Source organism: Cryptomeria japonica, chromosome 10 (assembly GCF_030272615.1).
Source record: "Cryptomeria japonica chromosome 10, Sugi_1.0, whole genome shotgun sequence".
NCBI classification, from domain to species: Eukaryota; Viridiplantae; Streptophyta; class Pinopsida; order Cupressales; family Cupressaceae; genus Cryptomeria; species Cryptomeria japonica.
The window spans coordinates 239,225,316-239,241,372 of NC_081414.1; the positions used below are offsets into that span (position 1 = coordinate 239,225,316).

Sequence of the window (16,057 nt, forward strand, 5' to 3'; positions counted from 1 at the left end):
TTGGAATTTAGTTCCCCGGTCTAAAAATAAGAATGTTATTGGAACTAAATGGGTTTTTAGGAATAAATTGAATGAAGATGGACAAGTTGTGAGGAATAAAGCTAGATTGGTTTGTAAAGGATATTCTCAGAAGGAAGGAATTGATTATGATGAAACTTTTGCTCCAGTAGCTAGGATTGAAGCTGTGAGATTATTTATTGCTTATGCTGCCCATAAGAACTACAAGGTTTATCATATGGATGTTAAGTGTGCATTTTTGAATGGAGATCTTGAAGAAGAAGTTTACATTGAGCAACCTGATGGATTTTCACTTTCAGATGACAAAAACATGGTTTGCAGGTTAAGGAAAACTTTATATGGATTAAAACAAGACCCCAGATCTTGGTATGCAAGATTGAATAAATATCTTTTGAAGCTTGGTTTCACTAAAGGTAATGCTGATAGTAATTTATACTATAAGATCACTGTTGATGACATATTGATTGTTGAATTCTTTGTTGATGATATCATTTTTGGAGGTGAGGATAAGTTATGTATGGAATTCTCTGAAAATATGAAGAATGAATTTGAGATTTCTATGATTGGGGAAATAAAATTTTTCTTAGGTTTATAGATTACTCAGACTGATAAAGGTATTTTCATCTATCAAACTACGTATGCTAGAGAGTTCTTGAAGAAATTTGGAATGAAAGATTCTAAACCGATTGGTACACCTATGGTTACAAGTGAGAAGTTGACTAAGAAAGATGCATCAGCTCCGGTAAATCCTACAAGGTACGAGTCTATGATTGGAGGTTTGTTATATTTGACTCAGACCTAGACCGGTTATAATGAATGCAATTTGTACTGTATCAAGATATCAGAGTGATCGTAGAGAGAATCATGAGAGTGCGGTGAAAAGGATTTTTAGGTATTTGCTGGGAACAACTGAATTTGGTTTGTGGTATCCTAAAAACGATGACTTTACACTATGTGCATATACAAATGTTGATTGGGCTGGAGATGTTGATGACCGGAAGAGCACATCTGGTGGAGCTTTCTTTCTTGGAAAGAAACTTGTTTCTTGGATCAACAAGAAGCAGTCATGTACATCTTTATCTACTGCTAAAGTTGAGTATGTTGGTGCTGCTACTTATTGTACACAAGTTCTATGGATGAAGCAAATGTTGAAGGATATAAGAGTGGATTCTAATGAGCCAATAGTTTTTCACTGTGATAACTCTATTGCTATTGATATATCAAAGAATCTGGTATTTCATTCTAAGACAAAGCACATATCTATCAAGTATAACTTTTTGAAGGAGAAGGTGGAAGCAAATGAAGTTAGACTGGTTTATGTGAACACTAAAGAGCAAATTGCAGATATGTTCACTAAACCTTTTCTTAAGGAATCATTTGAGTACTTCAGAGATAGATTGGGGGTTTCTGCCCCTCCAATAGAGACCTGAATGATGTTGATTGGCATGACTCCAACATGCACTTACAAAGCTACTATTCATTCCAGATTGATGTGTTGGTGCTACTACTCAGGGGGAGTAGTTAGCTGTGTGGTTCAATGACTTTATGATTTTTCCTTGATGTTCATGTCATATTTCCGGAATTGATGTCAAAGGGGGAGAGATATGTGAAAAACAAAGCTTAACAAAACATCAGTCAAGGGGAGAGATCAAAGCTTAACAAAGATATCATTCATAGGGGGAGTTTGTTAACTTCATTGTTATATTATCTTTTGGGAGATTGTTGATTGTCTTTCTTTGGGGGAGACTTGTTTGGCATTTCTTGGCACTTGGATGTTTTTTACATCTAGTGTTGTCATCAATGCCAAAGGGGGAGTTTGTTGGCAATTGGAGGAATTGATTATGTGTTGCATTGATGGCAACACGGTTGTTTTGGTTGTTTACCGGCTTCCAGTAGGTTCTGGTAGAGGGGTTGGTTTATGATATTGATCCGACATGCTCCGGTATGCTTTGACTTGTGCACTTGGTTTGGATCTATCATTCATGCTATTCAGTTGGGTATCACGATCATTTGTTCTAGTAAGCCTTTTGGTCACCAGTAAGGGTTCTACCGATAGAGCTTTGTTGAAGACCTTTTGATGCATTTGATAAGTGGTGTTGACACGACTTCTAGATGGCTTTCGAGATGCTGTTGATTATCTTGTTCATGTTCTTGTTGATCGGTGGTGTTGGATTTGGGTCCAGACCTAATGCTATCTTATTCAGCTAGGTTATGGACTGGTTTATGTAACATGTTTGTGGATGATCCCAATGCCTTACCAGTTGGGTTTATTGATTGGATTATGTTGTTTCGGTCTCAGGTCGACTTGGTTGATCATTAGATTGCAGGATTAAGTTATGATTTTATTGTATTATCTTTTAGGTGGCCGACCTAATTGTTTAGGTCCCGAGTTGGTATAATGTGATGTAAGATCTCTTTGTAGATCAATGTGATTAATGGGCATATTCATGGGATTATCTGTGTGCGACTAAAGTTGTAATCATATGTTGAGGTGTTTGGTCGATCATAGGTGATCGAATTGAGTTGGTAAAAGAGGCTTAAGACCTCCAGTACTGAGCTTAACCGAAACTCTACTCAGGCATATGAGATGCTATTCTTGCAGTTCATTCTTCGTCCAGATTGTAGTCTAGATTTATTTTGTAGTCAGTGAGGCTCCTTTTTGTGATAAGGAGTGCGCTCTAGGCTGTTGGCCTTCCTGCATGTGCAGGCCCCTCTTATTGTAATCACATACTTACTGCAAAAGTATTATCTGATTGTGGGTAGGCTTCCCATTGTGGTTTTTCCCTTTACCGAGTTTTCCACGTACAAATCTTGGTGTTATCTTTTGCGGATGGTTGGTAAATGTTCTATGGTTTATATTTTTGCTTAACTATTATATCTTCTATTCCGGTAATAAGGTTTTAATGCTTAAAGTTCTATAATATGTTGACAACTGATTCAGCCCCCCCCCCCCTTCGAGTATCTGAGCTGTCTAACACTAAGATTTACTTGAATGACACAAGATCAACTTGAATTAATCTCAAACCGCATAGAAATAAAGCTTCCATTCAGATTATTAAACACTCAAATTTCTTATAGCTCTTTGCTAATTGTCATAAACCACTTTCTACTACCAACTATCTTATACTTCATATGAAGTATGCTATTGTGTGTACACTTAATTAGAAAAAGAAGATATTGGATCTACATTATAAGGTCCTTACATAGGATTACAAATCTAAGGAAAAAATAATTATACAAAGACAATAAGTTTGTCATAGGGGAAAGGATCTAGTTGTTGTCCATGTTCTAATCATTGTTTTCAAATACATGTTAATTAAAAGTCCACTAAATTTTTTCATATGCATCGATAATTGCCCACTTGAATATCTAGTGGTTAAAGAAATAATCATTGGAAGAGTTGTGCAACTTTATTGGTACCCATAGCACACGATTATTTGAGCATTTGTGCATAGGTATTGGTCAAAACATTTATTAAAGGACTATGTATTGGATTAGTTGTACAAATTTTGTGGCAGTCATAGCAAAATGCTAAAGGACAATAGAAAATATGTATTGGACGTCACCTTGAAACCACTTTTTCACTTTTGCACACATAACGAAATTCCCCATGTTTGTTCTAACTAGGGGAAGAGCACTAGTTAACGCCCATGTTCCAATTACCGTTCACTCCTTGTTCACCCAACCCTACAATTACTAACTTTAAAGAAACCAAAAAAATAATAACTAAAAGATCATTAATAAATTTCATATGTACCAATAGCATCTCACTTTTTAGCTATTTTGCTCCATAATTTGCCCACTTGTGCATGATTAATGGGTCATTTGTTCATAAGTATTGGCAATTTTAAGTACATGTTTGCTTTTAAAGGTAAAGTGATGAAGATATCTAGGTATCAGGTGACACTTTGAAATGCGTTACTACATAAAAACCAAAACAATAGTTATAAACAGTCAAGTGACATACAAAACAACAACAAAAAAAAAATCAAAATCAGACTGTTTGAACTCTGTGAATATACGAAATTAGCTCTACCAAAAAAAACCTGAAACAATAACTATATACTCTTTAAATGAAAAAAAAAACCTCTGAAAATCTGATATACCAAGTTGGCAGCTGAAGTGTGAAATTAAATATTGGCGAGTATGGTACTCAACGAAAAAGGAGAAAATAATGTGATACTTATAATCAAATTCGAAACATTTGGTAAGAAGCTCCAAACCAGAAATTTGCCAGTCAACCAGTTGTTTCTTCGTCTGATGAAGAAGAAGAAAAATATGGTAGTTGTCGAATGAGGATCTTCCTTCCTTCTCCTTCTCTCTACTGGTTCTCATTAATTTGGTCACTTGCTTCCTGATATCTGGGCTTTCTTCTCCCACATGCAATCTGTCAATGGCTTTGATAATCCCCCACTTCTCTATTATTCCATCCTTATTCGATTCCAAAGGCAGTCTGGCAGCCTGGTTAAGAAACTGATATGCGAAATAGGGGGAAAAGAGCAGGGCACAACCATGGTGATGCTCTCCTGTACAGAGTTTATCACAAATCGGATGAGATGGCACATGCATCTGTATCTGTTAGAGAACCATGCAGCTCGTTCACAGAATGGTTAATTTGCTAGTTGGGCACAGACTTCGGAAGCTATTACAAACCTCTAAGTGAAAATGCTCCCATCCTTAATACTGGCCAGTTGCTATGTCACTGTGCTGGACTTGGATTGAATGTAATTGCACATTTTGGACGCTTTGAGCACAATCATAAAATGCCATTGCCATCTTTTACTCATCTCAATCTGAGAGCATTATGTAGAGAGGGCCAGTTGAAGGAGGCGCTACACATTCTGCTTACTACATACAACCCCCCTGAAGACTACCCTACATATCTTCAATTATTGCAAAGCTGTATTCTCAAGAACTCGCTATCACAAGGGAAAAATGTTCACTCTTTCATAGCTCACAGGCGATTTGCATTTACTACAAGCAAAACATTTCCTCATAAGCTTATTTACATGTATGCCAAGTGCGGAACATTGAAGGATGCCCGTAAAGTGTTTGACAACATGCAAGAACGAAACAGCTACTCATGGAATACGCTTATTGCAGCGTACAGAAGACATGGGTTAACTCACGAAGTAGTTACACTGTTTCACCATATGCAACAAACAGGCTTCCAACCTGATCGGTTTACATTTGCCAGCGTGCTCCCGGCCTGTGCCAAAATGGGAGCTCTGGAACAGGGTATAAATATCCATAGAGGCATAATGGAAAGAGGAATCTTATCAGATATTGTAGTTGCAACTGCCCTGGCAGACATGTATGCGAAGTGTGGAAGCATAGACAAGGCACGTGAACTGTTTGACCAAATGCCTCAAAGAGATGTGTTCTCGTGGACTGCAATGATTGCAGGCTATACACAAAATGGATCTGATGAAAAGGCTTTAGAAACTTTCAAGCAAATGAAATTGGCGGGCGTAAAGCCAGACTACGCAACCTTTGCGAGCATCCTACCTGCCTGTGCCAAAATGAAAGATTTGGAGCAGGGTACGGACATCCATCGAAGCATAAGGGATAGTGGAATTTTATCAGATATTGTAGTTGCAACTGCCCTGGTAGACATGTATGCAAAATGTGGAAGCGTAGACAAGGCACGTGAACTGTTTGATAAATTGCCTAAAAGAGATGTCTTTGCGTGGACTGCAATGATTGCAGGCTACGCACAAAATGGATTTGTTGAAAAGGCTGTAGAAACTTTCAAGCAAATGGAATTGTCAGGTGTAAAGCCAAATTCCACAACCTTCGCCAGCATCCTCCCTGCCTGTGCCAAAATGGGAGCTTTGGAACAGGGTATAGACATGCATCAAAGCATAATGGAAAAGGGTTATTTGTCAGATATTAAAGTAGGGAATGCTCTGGTAGACATGTACGCGAAGTGTGGAAGTATATACAAGGCACGTGAAGTGTTTTATAAAATGCCTCAAAGAGATGCGATCTCATGGAATGCAATGATCGCAGGATATGCACAGAATGGGTTTGTGGAAACAGCTTTAGAAACTTTCAAGCAAATGCAATTTGCAGGTGTAAAGCCAAATTCCACAACCTTTGCCAGTGTTCTCCCTGCCTGTGCCAAAATGGGAGGTTTGGAACAGGGTATGGGCATCCATCAAGGCATAATGGAAGGGGGATTTTTGTCAGATATTGTAGTTGAAAATGCTCTGGTAGATATGTATGCAAAATGTGGAAGCATAGACAAGGCACGTGAACTGTTTGACAGATTGCCTCAAAGAGATGTCTTTTCGTGGACTGCAATGATTGCTGGCTATACACAAAATGGATTTGTTGAAGAGGCTTTAGAAACTTTCAAGCAAATGCAATTGGCAGGTGTAAAGCCGAATTCCGCAACCTTTGCCAGTGTCCTCCCTGCCTGTGGCAAAATGGGAGCTTTGGAACAGGGCATGGACATCCATCAAAGTATAATGGAAGGGGGGTTTTTGTCAGATGTCATAGTTGGAAATGCTCTGGTAGACATGTATGCAAAATGTGGAAGTATGGACAAGGCACGTGAACTGTTTGACCAGATGCCTCGAAAAAATGTGGCGTCATGGAATGCCATGATTGCAGGATATGCACAAAATGGATTTTGCGAGGATTCTCTCAAAATCTTTAATTTAATGAAGCAATCTGGAACATATCCTGACATTATAAGCTTTGTTTGCGTTCTACATGCATGCAGTCATGCAGGTTTGGTTGATGATGGCTGTGCATACTTCAATCACATGAGTAATCATTATTGCATTACACCTAGAATTGATCATTATGTGTGCATGGCTGATCTTCTTGCCCGTGCTGGCTATCTCGAGGATACTCTAAGCTTTATCATTAAGATGCCAGTTAAACCTGTGGTGGATGTATGGTTGTGTTTTCTTGCTGCCTGTAGATCACATATGAATATAGGTCTAGGAGTATTTACAGCGACGCTTCTTTTTGATTTGGATCCTAAAAATGCTGCAGCCTATGTTCTTCTCTCGAACATCTATGCAGAAGTGGGCAGGTGGGGTGAGGTTGAAATGGTAAGGAGATTGATGAAAGATAGAGGAATTAAAAAGATCCCTGGATGTAGTTGGATTGAAGACCATAAAATGGTACACGCTTTCTGTGTAGGAGAGAGATCATATCCACAGACACAGGAGATCTATGCAAAGTTGGACAAATTGGCTTGGGAGATAAAGGCAGCAGGGTGATTCGGATTCAAACCATTTACTTAATGATGTGGAAGAAGAGGAAAAGGAATTATTTCTCTCCAACCATAATGAAAAATTGACAATGGCATTTAGTTTGTTGAATACACAGCCTAGAACAACTATTAGAGTTGTTAAGAACCCTCCGGTATGTGCCGATTGCCACACTTTTAACTCCAAGATTGTTGCAAGCCGTTTCCCTCATTTTAAACAGGGAGAATAAATGCTGGAGAATGTTCTTGTGTAGATCATATGTGATGCTAAATGAAGCAATCTGAAAGATAGATTTGCACTATAAAAATGTGCCTCGTATCAGACCTGCATTAAGAATGAAGGGACCAGGTTCTGTTTTCAGTTTGTAGAAAGTTTTTTTGTTCAGTTTTGAGCATCGAGCAATCTAGGCTGTATGGTTGGCTTTGTAAATTTGGATGCATACGGTGCAATGCAGATCTTTGCTTATATACAATGTTGGGTATCTGTCAAATTGCTATTATATGAAAATGTGGAAGTTTTTTTGAATTGCTTTCATGAAACCTACATATGTATGAAATGGAAAGCTGGAGGAGGAGGTGGAGAAAGGGTAGAAACAAAAATAAATAAATAGTGAAAAACACTGCAACCATCAGGAAATGGGAGAGGAGTGCACACAATTATCCTTGCCATTTTGTATAGTTTTTTTGTTTTGATTAGTTGTATTATGATTTACCTATGTCATGGTAATCATTTGAGATTAAATTATACATTCCAGATTCAGTATGTCATTTTTATAAGTGTATGTAGATTTGTTTCATTTATGGTTAGATTTATGTCGTTTCATGTCTTTTTACTTGGTTAGATAGTCAATGGATTTGTGAATTCATTTATACTTTTAAATTTAATTTGATTTCAATCTGTTTGAGTTTAATTGGAATCAAACTATTCTAATTTACATACTAAGAAGTAGAAAAATTATAATTGTGCTTATGTTCTAATTAGCAATTACACACAACACTTGAAAAACTCTCGTAACAAGGTTTATAATTTGATTAATATTTGTATACATGGAAATAAAATAACAATTTATATTGCTTTGTAATTGCACATTCATGATACTTGAAAATTGTGCATGATTATAAATTGATACTAACAAAATGGGGGTTTGAAGGCGATTGAGAGAGAGCTAAATAGCATAACCATTTAGAGTGATAATAGGTTTAAAACAAGTGGAACTCAAAAAGATTTCAGACATTTCAAAGAAACAATGGGAGACCTACATAGGTTTGAAAAGAGTATTACCCATGTTCATACTATGGTCAAATTGGTCACATTATTAACTTGTGGCAAGCCTAACAGATAGTAGTAAAGTTGATTCCATTTGATAAGATAGGAATTGAACAATTTTGTGTTAGTTGTATACCTAGCAAATGCTATCAAAGACAAAATTTCTTACGCCACATTTGTTGTTTGTTTACAATCTTTATTCAGAATTACATCAAGATCTCGAATTTTTCAACTTGTTTCATGCCAAATTCTTATAATAAGAGATTAAAATAAGAAAGTCAAAATACTTCTAAGTTTTGTGCTAACAATTTTCGTTTAGTCAATTTAAAAATGCTAGAATGTAATAATCAATTTTTGGAAAGAATCTAGAATGATGAACTTTTATTCTTTATCACATGTAAATGCATTTGACAACTTATGGTTAGAAATAAACATACATTTCTAAGTCATTATAATTCTTTGTATAGAATACAGTAGAAGGGAATTTGTTAAGAAGCATCTTCTATTCTTGTAAAAGCTAAATCACTTTGTAACCATCACTAATAGTAACACACCAAAAGTCCCAAGGTAAATCTAAAGTCATGAACAAATATTTTTATATATGCATTTTAGTACCATGAAACATTTGAAATGTAAGTGTATATGGTGAAAATGGATAAAACAATATTGAAAGACTAAATGAATCCAACCACAAAACCCTAGCCTAACAACAACAAAGATCCACCATAACATATGAAGATTACCTAAGACAATGCAAATCAAATGAAATCACAAAGATTATACCATCACATGTCCAATAGGGTTTGAATCTTCATTCTTCCTATCTCCATTGATCTTGCTTGATATATTTTCTCTCAAATTTTATGTGCATAAGAGTTCAACAAAGAACGGAAATGTGGTTGCAAGTAGGATCGCATATAAAAGTGTAAAAGACGTAGTGTAGTTGAGTGTGCAATTGAGTTAGTCAAGGTTTGATAATGAAGGAATCATCTCCTTATATAGAAGACACTTTATGAAATGGAGGGATAAGATTGAGAGGTGTAAAAGATGAATGGTCGGCTATGATTAAAGGGTAGATAAAGAAAATAAGAAAATAATAAGAGGGTAGGTAGTGTATGAATTAAGAGATGAATGACATGTGTCATGGGTAGAAAAAGCTAATGAATTAATTAAATAAATAAAGATTTATTTAATTAATAGATGAAGTGGAATCAATTAAATAAATAAGATATTTATTTAATTTAAGAAAATGGTAATTTAAATAAATAAAAGTATTTATTTAAATGAGAAATAAGGCTAGAAGAGGATAAATGAATTAATTAAATAAATAAAGATTTATTCAATTAATAGAAGAATTAGGCTTAGATAATTAAATAAATAAAACATTTATTTAATTAGACATGGCAATTTTAGGTGTCTACATTTTGCCCCTCTTTGAGACAATGCAACTTGTTGCGTTGTTTCAAAGAAGATAATATGAACTGATACAAAGTTGCCCCAAGATGGGAATGATATGCCCCCTCGAGAGATTGGATGAAAATGTTTGAAAAGATCGTAAACAATCTCTCGATAAGAAAGAAAGGCTAGAAAAGACTGATCGGATAGAGTGACAGAGTCACGGGGTAAAGAAGACTGACTCGGGAGACGAAGGCCAGGGCTAGGGCTAGGGCAGTCTATAAAATAGACCACGAGGGGAATGCATCCTCATTGTCATCCACACATCCAAGAGATTAGAGTGCAGAGAGAGAATAGAACAACAACAGTCAGTAGCGACAACATTGGTGCATAGATTCGACCGCATTCGCCAATTTTAGAGGCTAGTAGATGCAGGAGAGCCGGTAAGTACCACAAAACCTCCTTGTACTTTGTTGCAATAAATATTGTCATTAATGCATCTTAGGTAGTGCAATAAATGCATTTTAGAATATGTCAAACAAGGTCGAAAAACGCTTAGGTGCGTCTGTGTTTGTGTCAAGCGCGTATGTGCAATATGGGCACGTCTGTGCAGGACAGACACATCTGTGCAGAGCATAGGCATGTCTGTGTATTTCAGGCGCGTTTGTGCAGAGCAGGCGTGTTTGTGCAGTCTGTAAGCGTGTTTATGTCATGAAGGCGTGTTTATGTCTTCAAGGTCAAATCGGCAGTTCTGTGATCAACATACGCTGTCGATTGGATAAGCTGCTGAGAGGATACACTCAAGCAGGTCTTCTAGGGAAGACTAGGATAGCAGATAGGGATAGGATTGACAATTCTGTGATAGACATACGTTGCCAATTAGAAAACTACTTAAGAGGATACACTCAAGTAGAGACCCTAGGATAGGATAGATCGAGACACTTTGTGATGAACAGTGAGTACCAAGACATAGTACTTTGTGATGAATAGGGAGTACCAATAGGAGCAACACTTTGTGATGAATAGGGAGTGCAAATATGAGTAGCACTTTGTGATGAACAGGGAGTGCAAATATGAGCAGCACTTTGTGATGAACCGGGAGTGCAAAACACGTAGTACTTTGTGATGAACAATGAGTATCACTAGGATAAATAGCAACACTTTGTGATGAACAGTGAGTGTCACTAGGATAGATAGCAACACTTTGTGATGAACAGTGAGTGTCACTTTGACTGACATGATTGCTTTGCTTAATTGCAGGAGTACTTGCCTATGCTGGAGTCACGAGAGAGATTCCCGTCAATGCAGAGGTTATGACCAAAGCTGACCTTCGAGGACAGGGCTGCCATTGAGGTTATGGGTTTGCGATACATTCTGTATGTGCCTGAGTTTCGGGCGAACATGGGATTGCTGATTGTGCTTGCGGAGAGGTGGCATTCTGAGACATGTACTTTTCATTTGCTGATGGGTGAGATGACAGTCACCTTGGAGGATGTTTACAGGATATTGAGGATATCGATCAACGGGGAGCTGATACCCTATGATCGAGATGGAGACAGGGAGGCCCTGAGATGAGTGTTCCAGGATTCGGGACTAGAGATGAGGGCTGGACATGTGGCATGTGATACCATGACGCAGACATGATTAGCACTACCATCAGTACTATCAGGAGTGATCAATGGGTTCGTTTGTCCGGATAGGGCGACACGAGGGTTGGCTATGTAGCCATATGTATTTTAACATCATTGTATCATGACACTTATGATTTTGATATATATATGAGATGATTCATCCTTGCAACAACTATATGCATGTGTAACTATGTGATGAGATGTTTCATGATGTATGTTTCTATGTGATGGTTATGATATGGATGCAAATATGTATATGATGCAATGCAATATTTTTTTTGTTCTTTTATGGGTTTAATATGTTATGCAAAAGCAAATGTGAATGTATGAAATGCAGATGGATATGATGATGCAAATAACTATTTACATGATGAAAATGTAAAATGTGCTAACATGTGTTGTGTGTAGGATGTGATGCAATTGTGATATCTATATGTATGTATGAAATGCTTAATATGTGGTAATGCAGGTGCAAACTACATGAAATGCAAATGTTTTTGGCGTGTCATTATACTCAGTCATGTGATAATAGGCTACACGGACTCAAGAAGGATGATGGAAGTCAATCAAGAAAGGGGGATGGAAGATAGAAGATATGAAAGTAAAAAGAGCTTCTTGTGCATTATCATCATTGAACTTTATTATGGCAAAACAGGTTATGACAATCGAGGCATATGTTCGACCTAGAAAGTCATTGTACCTGTTTGCATGGAGATAAGACAGTCACAAACAAGGAATGCCCCAGTTCACACTAGACTCACAGTGTCCTCATATCCTTGGACAAGTCATAGCATTACTAAGAGATAATCTGCAGACAACAAAGAAAATAGGTGGCGATACCCCATCCTTGCCTTTCTAGTCAAAGACATCCTGGAGATAGAATCTCTAGTCAGAGACATCCTGGAAAAGCTAAAAGACATGTCACCAAAAAATTAAAATCAAAAGAAAACCAAGACTCGACACCAACATCCACTGTAGTCCTCAAGTTTAGTGTCTCTTGTCACTTGTATAAGTCTTATTTGATTGTGGTCACAATGTTTACTTTCACAAAAAGGATAGATAGCACTGAACCATAATGTTGTCTGAGTCTGTTGAAAGATTTGATTTGTTGAAGTTCATTGTTGCTGTTGTGTCTCATCTGAAACTGACTGAATCCATGAAACCGATACTTTAATGCGGAGAAGACGAAACATTATTGTGGATTGGCGATGCAGATGTTGTTTTATTGTGGATTGTGCGCGGATAGACTGAAGAAAACTGGAAGAAACTGTACTCCTTGAAACATGTGATGTTCTTAGTTCCACACCCATTACTAGACGTAGGATTTTCCTTAGCCACAGATAGGAGCTAATTTATTATGGAAGGAAATGGGTGAAAATGAATGTTTATTATGAATGACTAACCAATCTTGGGTAGATCAATAACAAGCCATGATGGGAATGGGTAAGTTTATTATGATTGAATAGGTCGTGAGTGTGTGCAAAGTGAAAGGATGAAATGGAATCCTGAAGGAGGGAGGACCAATGTCTCTACGCATGGTGCTGGTGACCCGGTTTTCACAATGGTACTTTGCCAGGGCGCCACCGAAGTAGTTTTCACCGTTGGATGAATTTATTTCTCTTTACTTTTTTTTTTTGTATTTTGATATTTTTTTTTATTTTTTTGTATTTTTGAATTGGGATACTCTGAAGAGCTATGTGTAAAACCTCCGAAGGTGTATACTATTGATAGGATCCTCCAAAGGTTCACCCTCTGTAGTTGAGAGCCGATATGCACCAGATCCGTATGCTGCTGTGATGATGTAAGGACCAAGCCAGTTTGGTTTGAACTTGCCCTTCTTCTCTTTGTCTTGTTGATTTTTAGGATTTTCTCTGAGGACCAAGTCACCTACCTCAAATGTGCGAGGCTTGACTTTATGATTGTAGCTACAACTCATTCGTTGTTGATAAGCCTTGAGATGATTAAAAGCAGTTTGTCTTTGTTCATCCAATAGTTCAAGTTCGTGCAAGTGAGAGACTCTGTAGTGTTCATCACTGATAATGTTTTGCAAAGAGACTCGTAAAGAGGGTAACTCGACCTCAATAGGCAAGATAGCTTTAGTGCTGTAGACAAGTGAATAGGGTGTAGCTCTTGTAGGTGTGCGGACACTTGTGTGGTAAGCCTAAAGTGCGAGATTAAGTTGGATATGCCAATTATGGCCAGCGTCGTCGACTGTCTTTTTCAAGATTTTAAGGATTGTTTTATTAGATGCCTCAGCTTGACCGTTACCTTGGGGATAATAAGGTGTGAAAAAATGATGGGTAATATGGAAGCGGTCACAGAGTTCATGAACATCTTGATTTTTGAAGGGACGCCCGTTATCAGTGATGATGGAAACAGGAATACTGTATCGACAAATGATATAGTTGAGAATGAATGTAGCAATTTGTTTTCCAGTGACTTGTGTGAGAGGCACGGCTTTGATCCATTTTGTGAAATACTCCATGGCAGTGATGATGAATTTATGACCGTTGAAAGATGGAGGGTGAATCATGCCTATGAGATCGAGTCCCCACTGACAAAAGGGCCAAGGAGTCACAATTGGTTGAATTTCTTGTGCTCGTGCATGGATGAGGTCTCCATGAAGTTGACACTGCTTACATTTCTTGACAAACTGATATGAATCTTTTTCCATATTGGGCCAGTAATATCCAGTCCTAATGAGTTTCTTGGCTAAGGTAGGACCACTAGAATGTGGACCACATATCCCTTCATGTACTTCACATAACGCAATCTGAGCTTCATCGCTTTCTAAACATCTAAGAAGAGTGCCATCTAGACCTTGACGGTATAGGATGTCGGCTAAAATGATATATCAAGAAGATTGGCGAATGAAAGTGTGACATTGGTTATTGGATAGGTCAGGAGGTAGGATATTGTCACGAAGGTATGTGAAAATGGAACCGTATAATTGGGATTCAAGACCAACAACACAAATCATCTCAGTAGGAGTGATTTCATATGAGGGAACCAAAAGGTTATCCACCAAGAACTCATAGTGGGTCTCATTCGGTGGTAGATCAATTAGTGAAGCAATTGTAGCCATGGCATCCGCGGCTCTATTCTACTCTCTTGGTATCTGCTCAAAGTCTATCTTCGTGAAATGTTGTTTCAGGTCATCCACCATTCTTTTGTAAGGCATTAATTTCTCATCCTTTGTTTGGTAGTCATCAGTTGCTTGACGAATCACAAGTTGAGAGTCCCCAAAAACATGAAGTTCCTGTATCTTCCACTGAACTGCAATCCATAATCCAGTTGTTAATGCTTCGTATTCTGCTATGTTATTAGTGTAGGGAAATGATAATCGATATGATTTTGGTATGGAATCCCCTTGAGGAGTTATGAAGAGGATACCAGCTCCTGCCCCATGCTATGTATGAGCCGTCAAAGTACAGCTGCCAAGGCTTTGCACGTGACACTGCCAAGATGGATTCATCTGGGAATTCTGAAGTTAGAGGAACATCATCTAACATGGGAGCATCTGCTAATTGATCTGCGATAGCTTGTCCTTTTATTGCTTTTCTGTCCACATACTCAATGTCAAATTCACTCAAGAGCATTACCCATTTGGCTAGTCGCCCAGTAAGTGTTGCTTTATTGAGAAGGTATTTCAATGGATCGATCCTTGCAACCAACTTAGTCTTATGAGTTAGCATGTAATGTCGTAATTTTTGTGAAGCAAAGACCACAGTGAGACATGCACGCTCAATTGGTATGTAGTTTAGCTCATATCCCACCAATGTGCGACTGATATAGTATACTGCCTTTTCCTTGCCCTTAGCAACCTGTTGTGCTAAGAGTGCCCCCAGTGCTATTGAAGTAGCTGATATGTATAGTAATAGAGGTTGGTCTGGAACTGGTGGCATCAAAACTGGTGGATTCAGGAGATAATCATTGAGTGTCTGGAAAGCTCGTTGACAATTATCATCCCATTTGAATTTGATGTTTTTATGCAGCAAGTGCTGAAAAGGATTACACTTATCTGCAAGTTGTGCTATGAATCTTCGTATGGACTGGTGTCTCCCTTGCAAAGATCAAAGTTGACTGATATTTCTTGGTGGTTGCATCTCTAGGATGGCCTTGACTTTTGCTGGATCGGCTTCGATTCCTCTTTTTGATACAATAAATCCTAGGAGCTTCCTGGAGGTTACTCCAAAGACACATTTCTTGGGGTTTAATATTTCTTTATACTTTTCCAACTGATCAAAGATGACTGAAAGTATGTCCAAATGTGTATCTCTATCTATTGATTTACCCAAGAGGTTGTCAACATAATCTTACACAGTTATTTGCATGAGATCATGAAAGATAGTAGTCATGGCTCTTTGATATGTAGCGCCTGCATTTTTTAGCCCAAAGGGCATAACATTCCAGCAGAAAGTTCCCCACGGACAAGTGAATGTTGTTTTGTGCTAGTCCTCAGATGCAATTTTTATTTGATTGTAACCAGAGAATCCATCCATTAAAGATAACATCGCA

General features: G+C 37.8%; 1 protein-coding gene across 1 annotated transcript; it reads left to right on the forward strand.

Moving 5' to 3' along the window:
- The first annotated feature begins 4,398 nt into the window (after positions 1–4,398).
- LOC131063846 (pentatricopeptide repeat-containing protein DOT4, chloroplastic-like) lies at positions 4,399–7,256 on the forward strand. The gene is made up of 5 exons (XM_059212349.1): positions 4,399–4,546; positions 4,651–5,364; positions 5,425–5,559; positions 6,757–7,071; positions 7,177–7,256. Exons 1-5 carry the CDS (start codon positions 4,399–4,401, stop codon positions 7,254–7,256), a joined length of 1,392 nt encoding a protein of 463 aa, XP_059068332.1.
- The last annotated feature ends 8,801 nt before the right edge of the window (positions 7,257–16,057 follow it).